At 40.9% G+C, this 19026-nt stretch overlaps 1 protein-coding gene across 1 annotated transcript in view; it reads right to left on the bottom strand.

The window, feature by feature from the left end:
• The window catches only part of filip1l (filamin A interacting protein 1-like), a 31536-nt gene extending 14894 nt beyond the window's left edge, over nt 1-16642 (bottom strand). The window contains exons 1-4 of the mRNA XM_088408923.1: nt 16370-16642; nt 5642-5897; nt 5395-5568; nt 3885-4063 (exon numbers count right to left, since the gene is read on the bottom strand). Of these exons, the coding sequence (XP_088265049.1) occupies nt 3885-4063; nt 5395-5568; nt 5642-5893 (605 nt within the window). The 5' untranslated portion in view covers nt 5894-5897; nt 16370-16642. The remainder of the gene's footprint in view (nt 1-3884; nt 4064-5394; nt 5569-5641; nt 5898-16369) is intronic.
• Between the last annotated feature and the right edge of the window lie 2384 nt (nt 16643-19026).

The following is a 19026-nucleotide window of genomic DNA, read 5'->3' as shown; positions in this document are numbered from 1 at the left end:
GAAGAGGCTAATAATAATAATAAGAAGAAGAATAGATTTGATTAAAATATTTGTTCATAAATGAACTGTCACAGGACCATATTGTACCATCCTACCTCATTACTGGTGACCATCCTTTTCAACAAGTAGTCTTTTCCCATGAGAGTGGTATTTTCTTTGAGGAGGCCCAATGACGTATTTGAGATGAGGCAGAATGTCTGTGTTTGGTGTATTGGGTCAATGCGTGGTTAAATCAGGCTATTTGTGGCCAGTTCACATAGCAAATGACTGCCGGTAACGCACAATCATTAGCTCAGGAAATCACTTTTTCCCCCCATAAAAGGAAATGTTTGGTTCACAGAATATTTAGTTCCTTACAACTTCATTTTCCATCATCATCTCAGAAAATTGCTGAAGAGCAGGACTGTGTAGCATGTGCCGGGTTGAAAATATAGGTAGAGATGTCTTCAGGAATTAATCACAAACTTCTTGATGGCTGGATGGCATTTTAACTGTCTCTAAGTGCTGACAAGTCTTGCTCATGCTAGGAGCAGAACATCTGCCTGACAAATACCAACTACAAACATTATGTCATCTGTGTACAATTGAGTTACAACAACTAACAGAATTCAGTTGGCTATCAGCAGCCAGCACCTGACAGCAGCTTTAGTTAGCTGATTGTTACGGTTACGCCATTATTTTCAATAAGAGAAGCGAGCAGACTGAACCAAGGTCCGAGTTTGTCCTTGTTCAAACACAGAAATATTACAGTAGCTTTGAGAAAGAAAATGATTATTGTAGAAGAGCAGATTGCAAACGGTGAGGCCTGGTTTGGGGTAATCGGATAACAGCCCGCACATGTCGAATTAGAATGAAGCCTGTAGCCGACCAAACAAGATAACAGGGGGGTACGATAAGCGTTCACGTTTATAGTATTTCAAAAGAACTCTTCCTGAAACTCCCTGTGACTCTCCCTTTGTGTACTCGCTTAGCCGCATCACCCCTTCTCTCTCCCTCCCCCTCTCTCAGCAAGTGGCACACAGCTCTTTCACACTATGCCGCAACAAATAAATATTTTATGAATACGAATACAGGAATTGTTGTACCCTTGCCCCTGCAGTATTTGATAGATTTTCTTTTGACTGAAAACAACATCACTTGCTGAAGGCTTAAGTAACGACCAATCATTTCTCAGGTTTGGAATGTCACGCGACCCACAGGTGAGCTTTAATTGGTTGTTACCCAAGCCTTGAGAAGAGGTGATCTAAGTTTCAGCAAAAAAAGTTTTTAAAGACATTAAATTGTAAATGAAAATGACTTCAAGTAATTGTGAATGTTTTGTTCTTTTTTGTTTTCGTTTTTTTTTTTTTTGGGGGGGGGCAATAAACAGACCACACAGGCACAACACTGCTCTCAACCCTGCATTCAACTTCCCCAATTCCCACCACAGCTTCACTGTTTTATAAGGTTGAAATGAGTTTGTTTGTTTTGCGATTGTGTGTACACACATACTTGCCTGCTGTGGCATACTTGTGCAACATCGTGTGAGATTAACTTGGTAGTACACAAGGTACTACAGCCTGTACACTCAACTGTAAAAACTGTAAAGTGATGTTGGTGCACCAGATGCCCCGCAACATATAAGGAGTTACTGCAAAGTAGCAGTTGAGGCATTCACAACTCTCCTTTCAGGAACACTGATCAATTTAAACCAAAATCCCAAATTGTAAACATAAAATGCAGTGGTCTGCGTGAAAGCAGAGGGCAGATCTGGATAATAAGTACTTCAGTGATGATGAAGACATCGCCCAAGAATGTTCCCGACCTGTTGATGTCATCGGCGCTGTTACAGTTAAGCCAGCCAGATGGCTTAAAGATAAATGGCAAGCCTTGCATAGCAAATAGAGGTGGAGGGAGATCGTGCCGTGTCATGTTTTTAACTTCTGTTCACGGTCGTGAGGTTTTTGGTTTAAACCTCAGCTACAGCCTTTGGTGATATAAGGTTTGCGTGTTTTCACTGTGCTTGCGTGGGTTTTCTCAAAGAACTTTGGCTTCCTCCCACATTCTAAAAACATGACGTCGGTATTATTGAAGACTACATTTTTCATCGCTGTGAATGCGGTTGTGATTTCTTCATATTTCCCCTTGAACTGATTGGCAATCAGCCCAGCGGATACCACACTATGTCAGCTTGAATAGGTTGCAGCTCATCATTAATGCTGGTAATAATGAAGATAAGCAGTCTAGAGATCGGTTGGGTAGAGATGCCCAATGTTTGGTGTCACACGCCATGCAAGCACATTTCATAAGACGACCTACTTCACTATAGAGCTCTAAGTGCAGTCAAGGGATTGTAGTTTGTTATTCTTATGTTTTATAGCAGTTATCACTTATTTTTGCGATAATTTAATTTTACCTTTACATACATAGTTACAAAATATGTACTCTGTATCATAGTGGTGAACAATAGGGAGGTACATGATTTCTAGGCATAGTATTTTGAGTTTCTGTATGTTGACGTGCACTGTTCCTAAACATTGCAGCCCTGTTACTTTTAAGAGACATCTTTTGCCCCTCCCATTCTTTTCCCTGTTTACTGTGCAGAGTTCCCTCATTTGTCGCAGTTGTTATATTCCAAAAAAATAGTAAGTGGAGAGTGAACTCTTTTTTTGCTTTCTTACGCTCCTTTTAGTTTGTTTATTTTGTTGAAAACCAATGACTACATCAAGTTGTTCTTCTTTTCTCTCTTGTTCGACTTAAAACAAGGGAAAATATCAAGAAAAATAGCTTGGTAAATCTGCTATAGATATGGTTGTATTTTAATGGTAAAACTGGCTGAATTATTTTTTTTAATAAATAAAAGTGCTACTTGCAAGAATAAATGCAATGTAAACCTGCAGTAGAAAAATGTATGATCATAAATGAAAATCCGCAATAGGATGAATCCACAATAATCGATCAGGGATGCAGCAAACATTATCTTCGTAAAGGGTCTCCGGTCTAACACTCTGGTTGAAATTATTCAGTTTTGGGGGAGTCACTGCTGTCTCACGCAAATGCAGAGTTTGCCTTTCATTACCTGGGACCTAAAAAGAAAACTTGGGCTGTCCAGTGTTGCTAAGTTCAAACCACCCATCTCAGGTTTATTTTTCATATTTGCGACAAGCAACAAATCTTGTGACTTGATGTGTTGATGTGTGTTTGATTGAATGAACACTTCTGGAGAGCAACATTACTATGTTTGAATTTCGAAAAATCCCGATACTCTTTGGAAATAAAATGTCAAAAGTCAAATTTCCAGTAAATGAACTGTGTAGAGTTTTCATGTCCTTTATCTCAGATGATAATTTCAATTACGGGAAAGGAATAAACACTTTGTTAATCACACTCGATAAACCAAATGTTCTTTTTTTTTTTTTTTAACCAAACTAGAGGATGCAGACAACCATGAAATTGGCTTTCCGCCTTGAATAGAAGGAGAAAGGGGGCAAGTTGCCGTCTATGCCGCGTTCATCTTTGAGCTGAGGTCATGTTTTAGGAAACATCTGTTGCTGGTTAGCACGCTGTTGTCATTCTGTCTCCCACACCCCTGCTGTTCCTTCATCAGTCGGCGTGCAATGAGGTCATCACCCAATAACAGACCCTCAATCAATCAAGAGGAAGTTCTTGCCTACAGTTTTACACATCCGTTTTCACTGATTTTTCAACCGCAAGGCCCGCAGGCCAGATTCAGCCCATGATGTTATTTTATGTGGCCCACGAAATCTTGCAGCGTTATTTTTTTTATTTTATTTTACTTTACCCCAAGGGGTAGAAATCCCAGCAAATTTTCATGGGAAGGTTAATATGAAAAATGAGCAAGAACTGGGGAAGCTCTGTGGTGGCCTAAGCTCTTGTATACTGACCTCTCACGCTCCTGCTCCAGAAGGTTGGTGAACTCGTCACTCTTTTTCATGAAGTCACCATGGTTGCGCTTCTCATCTGCCATTTTGTTCAGTGCCTGCTTGTGGGCCTGCTCCACCATCAGCAGCTGCTCCAGCATGCGGCGGTACGTCTCCCTCTGCTTCTCCACCAACTTGTCCAGCTGCAAGACAGTAGCATGACATTATACACAGCAATTTTAGCAGATAATTAGCAAGAGCCAGCTGTTACCTGATCTTGTAATGTCACAGAGTATTAGTCCTTAATGTACACGAACAGAATGCTCTTAGATCTGTATTTTCCTTCATGATTTACATTATTTGTAACTTTCAATTTTGTTCGAAATTAAATGTAAACTCTTACTCTGCTAGACCTCTCCTAAACATGTTCATTAATTGTTTGCGCAAAATCAAATTACAAGAAATCGTTCATTGACAAAATGCTTGAATTTCTTCTTGTAAAGCCACCAGGGCAAGATGGTGAACTCTGGTGGCCATAATGAGGATAACTCTACAAATCGAGCCGTGAGCGTATTTACAGGTATTTCCACTTTTTGTACTTCTAATGAAGTATCTCCTATGCCTACATAATGAGATGGAAATATTGGCACTCAAAACGTCTCCCTTCCAAACTGAAGTATATAAAGGTACGTAGGTTATTTTAACTGATTATATTGCGGCCAAGTCAAAAAATAAGTGTTCTTTTAGTTATGAAAGAACTTGTTTGGTATAGTAAATGTCAGGTCATCAGAGTTTCAAAATTAAAAACCAGAACAATACAATTTCACAGAAAATCAAATAAAGAATACGTTTCCATCAAATATACAAAAATGCTTTTGTGTCTCGTCTTCAGGTTCCAATTATTACACTGACTGGCAAAAATGTAAGGTCTGACTTTATTTACCATGGATCTTATATATAGATCTTATACACAGAAGCAGGAAGTAGTTTTAGGTCCGGTATGACGCTAACATGAATGTGAAAGTAAATAGAAGGTAATTTAACAGTTACTCCTTTTTAATTGAGTCATGATTTGAATCGCTATGACATACACACAATTGCTTTCTGATTGCTTGAATGGGATCTATGTAAAAGTGGACGATCACAAAGCCGCTGCCAGACATGAGGCTCAAAATAAGTAGTAGAGTTTAGTCACTCTGGGTTAATGGAACTGTGACAATCAAGCTAATGTGTGCTAGCTAACTTGAAGCACTAGCTACACTACACCACTAAATTTGACAAAATAAAAATAAAAAATATATGTACGCACTTTTTGTAAAGTACTGCACTTTTACCCACGCATAATACAGAAGTACATTTAATATTAGAACTTTACTTTTGATGTTTAAGTCGAACTAGCGTGAGATCCTTTAAGACTTCCTCGGAAGCAATATTTTACAAGATGACTTTTATTTAGCTTCTATTTACTTTCTGTTTGGATACTTCTTCTCGCTTTACCCAAGAACTGCCTTCAGGTATACAAGATTGCTTGTACCTCCACCATGGGCCGTTCATAAATGTCTTCCTGTAAGTTGTCAGTTTTGCCCTGAATGGCATCTCGCTGCAGAGCTTGCAGGACTTTAGGTGGTGTGACAAAGCCGTATTTGGCCTCCAGAAGGGCCAAATCCATTTTCTCTGCCTTCAGCACTGTGATCACCTCATCTCTGGCCTGCGGAAGGCATAATGGAGATTATTGATTAAGCTGTTGAGAGGAAAGTGTTTTTCTGGCCGTGTCCCCTGACCTGCAGCTCTCCCTCCAGCAAGCTCAGAAGAAAGACGAGGTCATCACGTGAAAGATCCCTGGACTTCTCCTTACAGCCGCCCTTTGCAACACCGCTGCCACCATTCTTTGTGGTCTTGTGGTTCCACTGGATGGTGCCGGTGTCATCCGGCAGCTCGCGGTGGCGACTGCGGCGTTCTCGCCGCCCACAGGGTTCATCTTTCGTCAGTTTGACCTTGGTGACGTCCTCCAGGCTGCTGCTACGGGAGCGCATGTTTCTTTGTTGGAAGGAAATGAGTGTTGAGATATTAAACTTATGTAAAGTCGATGCTACATAGTAGCTTTCAAAGGTGAGTGCACCCTTCACATTTTTGTAAATATATGTGTATAACTTTTCATGGAGAAAAAAAATCAGGACATTACACGTTGCTCATATTGGTTGTCTTTTCAAGTTGTTGAAAAGACAGCTTCTAACAAATTCATCAACATTTTACTACTTTTCCAATTTCATACCAGTGTAGTCCCCCAACAACTGGCACAGACCTGGTTAGTGGATATTACCGGACCAGCATTCAAAACCCTGTCTTGCGTGTCTGAAACCAGCTAAGCACCGAACTAATTTCAATGATTATTTTTTAATAATATAATAATCTAAAATATCGACCACATTTCTACACTGACTACATCACAGGAGTATTTTTGGACTAAATTTGAAAAAAAACTGGATCATCTAAACATAACCCAATCACAAATGACTAATTTTGTACTAAATTTAGACCCCATTAGACGTGATAAAAGCTAGTTTTCAACTAAGGTTTTTGGACTAAATTTGGACCACATTATCGGAGTTAAACACAAACCAAACTATTTGGATGAATTTTGAACCTCACTAGACGCACTAAAAGACAATCAAGTGTACATATGTGGCTCTGTCTGTGTGTTCATGAGTGTTGCATCCTCTATCTTGCTGTCCAAGCCGGCCAAGTTATTATCAGCCCGACAGCAGAAGGGGAGTCATCAGTTAAGGCTAACAATGAACAAAGACTTGAAATCACAAACTACATCCAAACTTATATTGGACAGAGTAGCAAAAAGCTGCTTCCCACCTTTTATAGTCAATGACTCCTTCCATTTTTTTATTTATTTTTTTTATTATGTGACTTGATGTGTTAGGACCCCTGAGTTTGATTGGAAAAAAAGTAGCAAATGATGACTGGGATTATGAAATCCTCACCTGCTTGGCCTTTGATGTCTGCAGTGTATTCAGCATGCTCAGGCAATGACTAGCTGATTATGATGAACCCAGCTATGATAAATTGATCGGAAAAAAAAAAGAATGAACTGTAACCACACAATTTATGACATTCTTTTTAGCAGGAACCAACCACGCCACATGGATGCCAGAAGTATTGCATCACCTTTTACAAAGGATTTTAGTGCAGACCTGAAGAAGAGATTTACGTGAGCCTCAGAGGGATTAGAAAATAATCAGTAGGCGATGAATCTTCCTAATTGCCAAAGTAAGAGATTATTTCAATGTATGATTTTCAGAGAGTATTTTTTTCTCCTCAGACTTTGTAGATGAATCAAATCTGACCAGTGAGTTTGACATATGAACCAAGCAGTGCTCTTGCGGTGTGTTGATTACTGGGTCAATGCATGGCAACCTGTAATCTTCCATGAATGGCTGGCTGATTGTGTGGTACAAACTGGATGTGAAACAGTGCGACATGGTTGTGAGCTGAGGTAATTCCCTGCAGGAAGGGACGGAGTCCACATCTACTCCGTCCGAACACCGAGTCGCCAATAGAACTTGTTAGCGCAACTGAACCAAAGGTCGCAGACGTGTAAGTCAGCATGTGCAAGTATCACATATCTGCCAAAACTGTGAGAGGGATCACACATTTTTCACGTAGTTTAAATCTAAAAAGGGTCACACAGAGGACAAGGAAGATGATACAGATTGAACTTAACAAATGCGTGGTTACGTCAAAAGCAGTCAAAATATGCTTGGGGAAATACCAGACCACAGGCAGATACTCCTCCAAAATACTGCGATTTGCTGTTGTTCAATGAAGAACATGAATAGTACAGTACATCCAACTGAAACTGAATCTAATTTCAATGTGACATCACACAATTGAGCATTATTAAATATGTTCAGATAAAAATGATGATTATTGCTTGATCAGACGGACCCAATGTAGTGGTATAAATATTCAATTCAGTAATTGTGACATTTGGACTGATAATTTTTAAAAAATGGCAAAGTAGACTTGACCTAGATTATACCCTTGTCACACAGTCATAACAATATCTTCGGCCAAAAGTCACTGGAAACGGTCAGCAGTTTGGACATTTTCTTTTCCGTGACCTCTTAAGCTTCCATGGCTGGCTTGCATGTCAAAAGTAGGATGTGTCAAACCCCGGCGCCTTGGATATGCTGTACTCAGACAATCGGACTCCTAACAGTATAGACAACAGCCTACAGCGACAACTGCGTACATCAGTGAAAAAACAAAAAAATGCCTTCACTCTACTTGGCCCTTAAAGCCATTAGAGCGAAAGGTGAGGGAGCAGGTGTGCCTCAAAGACAATAAAACTCTTCCCTCACGTATGGGGGACATACGCATGCGAACGCACTCACACATTACTGAGTACATTCCTACGGTCTTACATCACACCCTGACTTGACTGAGGGCAAGTGAACCAAGATCAAATGCAAGCAAGGGAGAGAGGGGAGGAACAGATGGAGTGAGTGACCTTTGCTAAGAAGGAGCACATCCACCACTCGTCTGCCTTCTGGACACCTATTGGACTCTATATCAACCCCTCGATTGTGCTAATCGTGTACTGTTTTCTCCAAAGACATACATGGTAAATGCAGGCAATTCCTGCATTCAGCAAGTTTTCTTAGCTTCACATTCCGTGGTTTCGATAATGTTGCTTCATTGAGAAAACATGTGCTTGTAAAATACCCCGCAGGAACTTAACATCACTTTTTTTTTCAACACAAGCTAATAACCCTGTAATAACAGCACCATCAGAGTAGCATGTTTTCCCTCTGTGGTTTTAATCATGGAGCCGAAAAAAGGAGTGGAGTGTTTTCAAACAGGGCAGATAGTTGTCGTAGCAACAGGTGGCACCTAGAGTTTAGGCTTCCATGAGGTGACATAAAATCTTCAGAGAGATTTCATGCCAGCAATAGCAAGCACATGCAAAATTGTAATAAGCTGCCCCCGGCACAGGATATAGAAACTCTAAAAACAGCGGGTGTAAGGTGAGATGTTGAGGCATTTTTTGGGATGAGTGCGTGATCTTGCAGAAGTTCAAAAGGGAAAGGGGAAGACCTTCGAAAGGGTATAAAATAACAATATTTTAAAAGTGATCAGTCATTCAACTATTATGTGCATCAATTAATACTATAATGTGGATTCTGTCATTTTATGTTGACTATTTCCAACTATTCATTTTACCTCAGGAAAAAACTGAGTCCCGACAGAAATGTATGGAGTCCCAAAAATTGTGCAGTAAAAAGGACAAAATTGGGAGCAGGAATCTTTGTCTCACGGTTCAATTTCACTTTCGGGGTCTCTAACTCAATTCAGAATCCATTTTCGATTCAAAATGATTCAATTCAAGCCAACGCTATTCCTGCTTCAATCTATTGACGTGCGAAGAATCATAACACAACTTCGGTTTGCTTTGCAAGGTATAAAAAAAAGGGTAAGTGTTTGGTTATATATATATATATATATATATATATATATATATATATATATATATATATATATATATATATATATATATATATATATATATATATATATTTTTTTTTAGGTATAAAACCGCTGCCCTTCTATGGTCCTATATTTAAATGTTGGTCATGATCATAAGTGTTCGATTTGCCTTTAGTAGGTGGCCCTAAAGTGCAAATCACACAAACAAAATATTGTAATCACAAAAAACAAAAAATAACACCTTAAAATATCGAAGCACACAAGAAAAAAGTTTGCATCTTTATCAATCTTTGCAACATTGCTTTATGTTTGTGTCTATTTCTAGTTTGCAGCATTTTATGTTTGCATTTTTTTTCTTGTTTGCTTCTTTTTTCTTGTGTGCTTCTCTCTTGTAAGCTGTTTTTTGTTTTTGTTTGCGTGATTCGCACAACAGGGCCACCATACTTTAGAACAGCATCACCGCAACTGCTTGGCAGATAAGTTAACGAGTCAAAGATTTTCCTTGCCTCTCGGAGTCGATGGATAGTTATTCTCCTTTTTTTGTCTCGGAGACCAAAACTCATTGATATATGTAGCTCTGGATGTTACCAAGGAACACCTTTCCGATGATTAGCACATGAATTGTTGTATCTTCCACCATTAGCTTGTTTGAGCATTGAGCATCTCGTGTCAAAGTTCAAACCAAGTTCCAGACGTTTACCACCACAAGTGAGAGCAGATTGGTTTTCAAAGGGACCAGTTATACTGCATGCAATTAAACATCAATGACTGAACATAACACACAATAAGTGAACCTCCTTTCACCACGGGGCTGTACGTACTATGTTTAGCCCTGACGATCCCGTTTGGGCCCCAGCGCATGTTCCATTACACAATTGCATTTATTATCCCGTATCAGTTTTCTTTTCTTGGCTCAAGCTTCATGCTGCATACAGTTGCACTGTAATCAGGTCTGTTTTGGAGCAGGTGGTTATGAGGACAAGAAGCCTGCTGAGGAGTTCTGCTGGGTTGTAGTAATATCAGTGGCAGGGTCACTGGGTTTAGACAGATTGTGACGCTGCAGATTTTTACTTCTATATCAATAACTAGATAAATATGGTGTTATAAATATGGTTAATACGGTTCAATCATCATTGAGCTCAACAGTGCATATCAATGGTGCAAATTAATGGACTTTTTTGTTTTTGTTTTGTTTTTACATGGGTTTTGTTAACCAAGAATTGTTTGCAAAATTTCAGCGTTATCAAATGACAATTAGCAGGGTTTAGAAGAGATTATAGAAAAAAAACATGATGTAGAGAGACATGGTTTGCTTCATGGCCTGCATAAACTCTAGTTGCCGATTGGATCTTGTTGCCAGGCCTTTGGAGTTTGAAAGCATGGTTTTTTTTTTTTTGTTTTTTTTTTTTGCCATTAAGATGATCCTGATTATGTGCAGAAGTAATTCCCTCATTGGCAGCCTTTCCTTCTGTTGTTCAACAACACACAGATGAGGTGAAAGGCATGCGTGTGAAGGTAATTAAAGCATTGTCTGCAGATGGAAATCATGTACTCTAACCAATCAACTAGCCAACGAACAGGAGATATTATAAATTTCAGCGTGAAGTGGCCAGCCAGTCGAAAGGAGCGTGCTCCTGTCAAGCATATTTAAAGGAGTTTTTTTTTTTTTTTATGCATATTGACTAATCTAAAACATGTTATTTTGACCAATTTTGTAATTGTGGAATAAGCAATGAAATTGCCCATTTTTGCCCATCTCATTGGGCTGCCATTTTGTCATGTACTGGCTCTTGCTATTGACTGATAAGCACATCAGAGTGCCTATGGGCTCGACTCGGCTAATGACAGCCACGGCTCATCTATTTTCTTGGTTTGGTCATGTAATATTCGCAAGATGAGCCCATAGACAGTGTGATGCCATTCCGGGTGACACAAAGTGGCAGTAAAAGGCAAAACTGCAGATAAAATTGATTTTATTATTTACCGTAATTTTTCCTGATGAAGCAAATACCTATTTTTCGGACGATAAGCCGCGACTTCTTTCTCATGATTTGAGCCCTCAATTCATTATAACAGCAGCAACAATGATAATGGTCCATTCCCAACACCACCCAACAGAAGGAAACTGTGCGGGGATTAAAATATACACACCCACCTTTATGGGCTGACAATAGATTAGGCAGGGCATGGGTTTATGGGACGATCAGCAATCTGTCACCTCATCTGCCCAAGTTGCCTTCGTGTTACAACAGTGGGCATCATGAGGATTACAAGATCCTGCCATCCTTGAGATACTTGCCATGCAGTCAAAACGCCTGAACAATGAAAACAGTGAAAACATTTCCTTGTGGCAAAAGCTGCTCTCCAAGAATCAATCAATGAAAGTAAACAGAAATACACACACATTTACACGGCCTGGGATCAGACGACTCCAGAGAGAACGGTCTGTTTTTCAAACTGCTGAACAATGTGCCGCTGATCAATAATGTTGCAAAATAATACGCTGAAAAACTTCCCATCTCATCCGTGCGTTCAGCCATTTTTGAGCCGCTTATCCCCTACTAGGGTCGCTTGTTGGGGCCTATCCCAGCCTCTTGGAGCAGTGGGCAGAGAACGCCCTGGACTGCTTGCCAGCGAATCCCAGGGCACACAGAAACAAACAATCATTCCTACTCACGATCACACCTAAGGGCGATTTAGGGTGTCCAATGCACGCACCATGCATATTTTTGGAACATGGGACGAGACCAGAGTACCCGAGGAGACCTGCACGAGCATGGGGAAAACATGCAAACTACACACAGGCAGGTCGGGGCAAACTGGATTTGAACCCAAGACCTCTGAACTGTGATATGCTAACCAGTCTGCTGCCTGTTTTGCATCTTAAAAAAAATAGTCATTTTTACAACTCCTACTCATTTTCTATAGCGCTTATCCTTCCAGGTGAGCAAGATTGTAATTTCAATTTGAGGAATTTCATAGTGGCCCTCACATCCTTGGTTTTTTGTATGCAGCTCTTAGGGGGGGAAATGTTTGGAGACCTCTTTGGACACCAGGCAGACAAGACACACTGCCTGTGTGCTATGGGTGATTACCGGAAAGTTATTAGCTAGCTGATGATGTTTACCTCACTCTCACTTCAGATAATATTATACAATAAATGAAAAATTCAAAGTTAGAGGTGACTATTAAAATATAAAGTCTAAACTGCCTTGCAGTCAACTGCTCTGTAAGAGCTCTGTAGACAGCTTTGTCTTTGTCAGGGGCGTCTCCGTGGCAACATATCATGGGGCAACAATGCCAGCACAAAAAAAAAGGAGTGTTCAGGGCATGGCCGCACCGCAATGAGCGAGCGGAATATTTATGGCCCCCCATTTGTATCATTTTATCTAATCATGTTACATATGCGAGGAATTTCACAAGCAAAGTTGCATCGCTCCTGAGAATAGACTGCAGAAATAGCTGCCAAATACTGTATGTGGATCACTGTGAGGATTTTATGTGAATCTAACCAACCAGAAAGGCCACTCAGTAGAGGGAGGCAGGGTGTGTAGAGCCTTGACAATTTGCGCTGCATCATGGAAAGTCCTAGCCTGCGGTTGAAATCTGAGTTCAACCTGCCTTGTAGTTAACACAAAGCACACATGAGGGCAATGATGCAGAAGCAAATGTGAGCGTTGCACGTGATGAACTCTAGCTTCAGTAAAACGCAATTTTAAGAAAGGGTGTGTTTATTTATTTTTTAATCAGGAGAATTGCAGAGCATGTCTGTGTTGTCTTCAATTACCTTTTAAACTTGCGGCTACATTCAGCAGAAGCAATTCAGCGACTGAACAACTGTATTCACAGAAATATTCATTCTGGAAGTGTGATGATGTGATCTGCACATCTACAGTAATAGTGAGTCCTGTGCAGATTTTTGTGAAGGTGATTAAAGGGAATTTTTTCATTTCACAATTTGAAACAGTTCTCTGGTGTATTAACAAGCCTGTGCTGTTTTCCTTAGGACTACCCCAGTGATCAAGAATTACACAGAACTTGGCAGTCAAGCTAACCATCCAAAAGAATAAACGAGTAAAAAAGCAGTAAAATATTTTCAGTCTGTTGTTGTTGATCCTCTTGGGCTCAGGTGAGGCATAGGGCACAGATACTTGCTGTTTCTTCTATCTCTGTTTTCTGTTCCGATTTGTTTCCGAGATTGGGGCATTCACAGGGTAGTAGTATGGGTAGTACCCTCAAGTTTAAGTCTATCGGCACTGTAAATTTGCCTCACACAATTTAGAAAAATAATTTAAAAAATTATGACACCTGTTCGCAAAATACTACCAGTAATCTGACAAACCATTTAGAACAGTGCCATAGTAACATGAAGGTAGCAAAAAGAAAACACAAGAAAGTCAGGAGATTCATGGTGGAGTATTCCATATGTAGAAGAAATGCTGCCCCGTCTCGCAGTGGATTAACCAGGATTTGGAAACCTTGTCAGCAAGACCCCTGTCGCAATAGTGACAAGGTAAGATAATGCTAATTTTCACTCTACAATTGCTATTAATAACACTCTATAAATAGTTCTGGTCAATTTGTATCAAGAGGAAGCACACAATAATGATGTACTATAGGCTAGCTGCTCACGTTAGCCCCACCAAAACTACAGTATTTTGAAAACATCTGCCAACTCAACTTGAATTTGAATATGAGCATTGAAATTGTGATATGCACGAGCAGAAACAATGCATCAGTGCAGCAATACAGCAATGTAGCAATGCATGCTGTGAAGTAATAAAGGGATTAAAATACAAAAAAAGATGTTGTATCTTGCCTTTAAAAGTTCACAATACAATACAGATGGAATGTGTGTACTACGATTCATATATATATATATATATATATATATATATATATATATATATATATATATATATATATATATATTGATAACTTTATTGGACTTATTAGGAAGGCTAATGTTGGACAACGCAGGGGTTTTTGGTCGAGTATAAATAGTGCTCTTTTCCCTGAGCTCTGAGAGGCAGCTATTCTGTGAGTGAAACTAGATCCGGAGAGCCCTATCAAGTCCATGGGCCATGTGCTCCTCGCTCCATACTTTGATTCAGCCACCACTCTATTGCCTTGACAAATTTTACAAATGCGATTGATTTCCAGGCCATGCAATGTAATCAACGCAATGTTTGTTTTGATTAGTTTCTATGCCTGAATATGTATGCCTGACATCCAAACCCTGAATAGTCTAATTCATGTCATGACGGGAGCACCCTTTTGGCCTCAGAATATTTTCAATAGAGTTTTCAATGTTTCGAATCACTATTTATTTCAAGATTGTAGCTTGAAAAAGGTTAGAACTGAAGGCAGCCCATTTAAAATGGATTTGGTGTCAATGGCAGTGAATGATTTAACTTGCTGACTGCCAGTTCATTTAAAAAAAAAAAAAGGTCTTCAACGGCAGTGAATGAGTTGTAAAGGGTTCGTACTTGTACAATCCAGAATAAACTGGGTGCAAGTACTATCCATGCAAAATCCTTTTATGCTGTGGTTGTGACCTTTTTTGTAGACAGTAGCAGCAGCCTGAAGTGCAACATTCTGACCATATGAGCCATTAATAAATCCAACACAAAACCTCTTAACCAGTCCTTGTAATCCTCCCTTCAGGTTGATTAGCTCAAAGCACTTGAACAATCTGTGCCCCACTACCCCCAAACTGTCACTCAGCAGCAAGGTGCACTTTTCTCCACTGATTGCAGCACTTTAGGTGTTATCTCTTAAGAGCATTTCTTCCAACGGTCTTAGTCAGTCTTCGTGCAAGCCTCCCACTGGTTAAAAGTGTGTGACCTGGCCTGATGGTCTGCCCGGTAGACCAAAGAGTGTACTGAGAGTACTGTACATACTCGATAGTTTGTTATTGGGATGGGGCTTGGTGGCGGTTGACATGTTGCAAGAATCACAGGCCATAAAATAAAGCGGTTTATTGGTGTATCATGAAGGGAATTGAAAACACGGGTTGCTCCAGCATTCATATCATCTTCCCAGCTATCAGCATACATAATAGTGTTCACACTGGACTCTCGTGAAGATTAGTAGCACCAGAAGGCCCTGGCACAGTGCCTTGCTATTGGGTACACTTAATTTGATCAAACATCACTTCGAGCAGCGTACCAAATAATGCTTGCTTAATTTCAACTTTCAGCTTTCTGCAACACTTTATGTCACACGTTCTTTTTTTTTTTGTTTTGTTTTTTCCGAGAAGGCTGTCATGTCTTTGGAGATCCAAATGTATAGCATCAAATTGTTTTTACTCATCCACATTTGTGGCTGTATCTCATTCTTTCAAGAATAAAGTTAGTTTACAATTAAAAAAAAAAAAAAGGAAAATAGCAGCGGGTGGCTTGGTGGCGCAGTGAATAGCACGTCCACCTCACAGTTAGAGGGTCCTGTGTTCAAATCCAACTGGCTCTATCCTTCCTGTGTGGAGTTTGCATGTTTTCCCAGAGCCCGCGTGGGTTCTCTCCGGGCACTCCGGCTTCCCCCCACTCATTTCAAATTTCAAGTTTTACATGTCATTCTCATTGCATCAACACCCCATCAAAATGCAGACGTTTGCAAGCCCGTGGAAAAATCCAAACACCTTCGTGAAACTTTCCTGATTATAGCAAACATGTGCCAATATCAATTAGGGACAGATCTTTGATGTGCAAAGTGACCACAGGCTGCCAGTGCAATATCTCATGCCACTGTCATCAGCACTGTTTGTCAAAAATGTTGAGTTGTTTCCCTGTGCAGGTGTGAATTTGGATCTCTCTGCAATGTTTTCTCATGAACAAGGACAACATGGCCAATTAGATTTAAAAAAAAAAAAAAAAGAAAGAAGACCCAAATGTGTCTCTTATGCAGCCTATGTCTCTCACTCAAGGTAGGTACAATATTTCTCAGCAGTCAGAGCATTTCTAACAGACATGTACCCTTCAACCACTGAGCTCACGCCCCTCCGGTCTTACCTCTCGTAGCTAAGCGACCAACCGCTAGCTGTGCTGCTGTGATGCTGCAGAGCTGCTGGCCGTGCCTTCAGCCTGACACCCGGTTTGATGTGTATATCCTTACTGTTGAAGGCTCTCCGCCCGCCCAGTGTGAGAATTGCTTCTCCGCTATGTTCTCCGGTAGCCCCTTGTAGAATCCAGGTGGTCTGGACAAGGATGGCCGCTGCTGAATGTGGAGTGCACGTCTAAGGCTAAGTCTGTGTGTGCACGATGCTGTCTGGGCAGAGATGTGTGTGTGTAGGTGCGTGTGTGTGTGTGCATGTACATGTGAGAGAGGGAGAGGAGGACCTGTCATGCAGATATCAGCCGGTTAAATTTAAACCAGTCTGCCTTCTGACACCTTTAGCCCTGGCTGCCCCCTACAGACCCATGCACGCACGCAAACACTCACGCGCACACACACACATGCACGCACGCACACATATACACACACACACACAACTATGACACTACCACTTGGCTCCTGACAGAGGAGAGAGAGGACCTGATGCATGGAGGGACATACAGTATTAAAGGCACCTGGGTTTTTTGGGGGGGTTGAGATGTAAAGGAGCTTTAAACTAAACCAAAACTGTAGATTTTAATGTGATCACTGTGCCATAATGATCACAATTGTGTCAATCGTACAGCATGTATGTCAAAACCAGCCCACTCTAAGCGTCAGTCTGGCCAGATGAGTGTAAAAGAAACAAAATTACTCAAGTGTCCCTGCAGCTATTCAATAAAACTCTTGAATCTGGAATGTTGGGGGGTCTGTTTTGATTTGAAGATGTCTTACTATGCACAAGTAGAAAATAACTGTAAAAAAAAAAAATAGTCCTTTATTTTTCACAGGTTTTCATTATCAAGCATATTTTTGAGTTCCAAATCCGTTCAAGATCCAGTTCCTCTGCACAAGAATGTTCAGCTTTTGCACCAGGTTCTGGGATGATGATGATGCCGATGAAGGGGGAGGTGAGATGTAGCAAGAGTAGGCGGATGAAAGACACGATCCAGAATTTGTAAAGACTCTGTAGATGGTAGGGCTGTCCTGGTTGACATGCGTCTGTGGAATCCTATGGACATAGGGTATTGGCAGACTGGGATGGTGGTCAACCTTTTCAAGAAGGGGAACTGAAGGGTGTGTTCCAAATACTGAGGGATCACACGCCTCAGTCTCCCTCGTTAGGTCTATTCAGGGTGCTGAAAAGAACCCGTCTCGTGGTCATATTTCAGAATCAGGAGGAGCATTTTGATTTTCGTACTGGCCAGCAGCCAGTAAGACAGCTCTACACTCTCGGAAGGGTTCTCAAGGGTCCATGGAAGTTTGGTCAACTAGCCTATATGTGTGTTGTAGACTTGGAGAAGGTTTTCAACCGTGTCCCTCAGGGACTTCTGTGTGGGGATGAATATTGGATACCAAGCCCCTTGATAAGGCTATTTAGGCCCTCTATCACGGCTGTCAGTGTTTGGACCACTTGTGTTCATTACCTTTATGCACAGAAGCTCTAGGCATATCAATGGTGTTGAGGGGCTCCGGTTTGCTTCTCTGCTTTTTGCAGATCACATGGTGCTGTAGACTTCTTTAAGCTGTCATTTTCAACTCCCAAAGGAGTTTGCTGCTGAGTATGAATTGGTTGGGATGATTATTAGTATGTGAAGTGAGACCACAATTCTCTGCTGGAACAGTGTGGATTACCTTCTCTGGGTTGGGAACGAGATCCTGCCCCAAGTGTAGGAGTTTAGATCATGGGGTGTTGGATGGAGCAGGAGATTGATGCAGTGTCTTTATAGTGGTGAAGGAGGGGCTGAGCCCAAAGGAAGCTCTTTACCCATCCATCTATAATCCTACCCTCGCCTCACCTAAGTCGTGGGTCGTAACTGAAAGAATAAGATCCACATTAAGATAAGACAGCTGAGGGGGCACGAACATGTGGTTAGTATACCTTCTGAAGGATCTGGGCATCTCTACGGAGGAGCTGGACCAAGTGGCTATGAAGAGGGAGGTCTAAAATTGCTGCCTTCACAACTTTACCCTACATAAGCGGTAGGTAATAGATGGATGGATGGATCTAATCTCTGGACTCCATTTCCTCACAGGGTCAGTGGCCCTTAAGAACCAAGCCCACCTCCTAATAGGCACCAACTATTTGGCAGCCAATATCAGTTAGATTTCAATATCAATCAAAAAACATCTCAGACGTCCCAAACTCCTGTGGAGTCAAAGGTCTGAACACGTTTTCGTTCCTTTATGAAATTCCCAGTCAATGAAGCACATGTTTGCAACGAAAGGAGTGATGGTCTTTGAAGAACACTAACAAACTTTTAGCTGTGTGTCTGTGTGTCTGCCTGCCTGTGTGTGTGTGCATGCTTGTGTGTGTGTGCGTGTTTGTTCAATAACTTCACCATAAGAATAGAACTTTTGCATGATTGAGATCCTACTGCATGTTGAGCAAAGGCCCTAATACTGTAGTTTGTCACCCAACCAGGTTTTACACAGCAGTAGCAGGAGCACAACAGCGCATGAATCTTTTCTCTCTTCCTCTCTCCTGCGGCATCATGGGAGCAGAGAGTTTAAAAACAGAAGTATTTATGACTCAGTGCTCGGCTTTCAAGTTCCTGGAGTGCCACAAAACATG

This window comes from Hippichthys cyanospilos, chromosome 2, assembly GCF_059441005.1.
Source record: "Hippichthys cyanospilos isolate Australia breed blue-spotted pipefish chromosome 2, RoL_Hcya_1.0, whole genome shotgun sequence".
Classification (NCBI taxonomy): Eukaryota; Metazoa; Chordata; class Actinopteri; order Syngnathiformes; family Syngnathidae; genus Hippichthys; species Hippichthys cyanospilos.
This window is presented reverse-complemented; position numbering and strand designations above follow the sequence as displayed.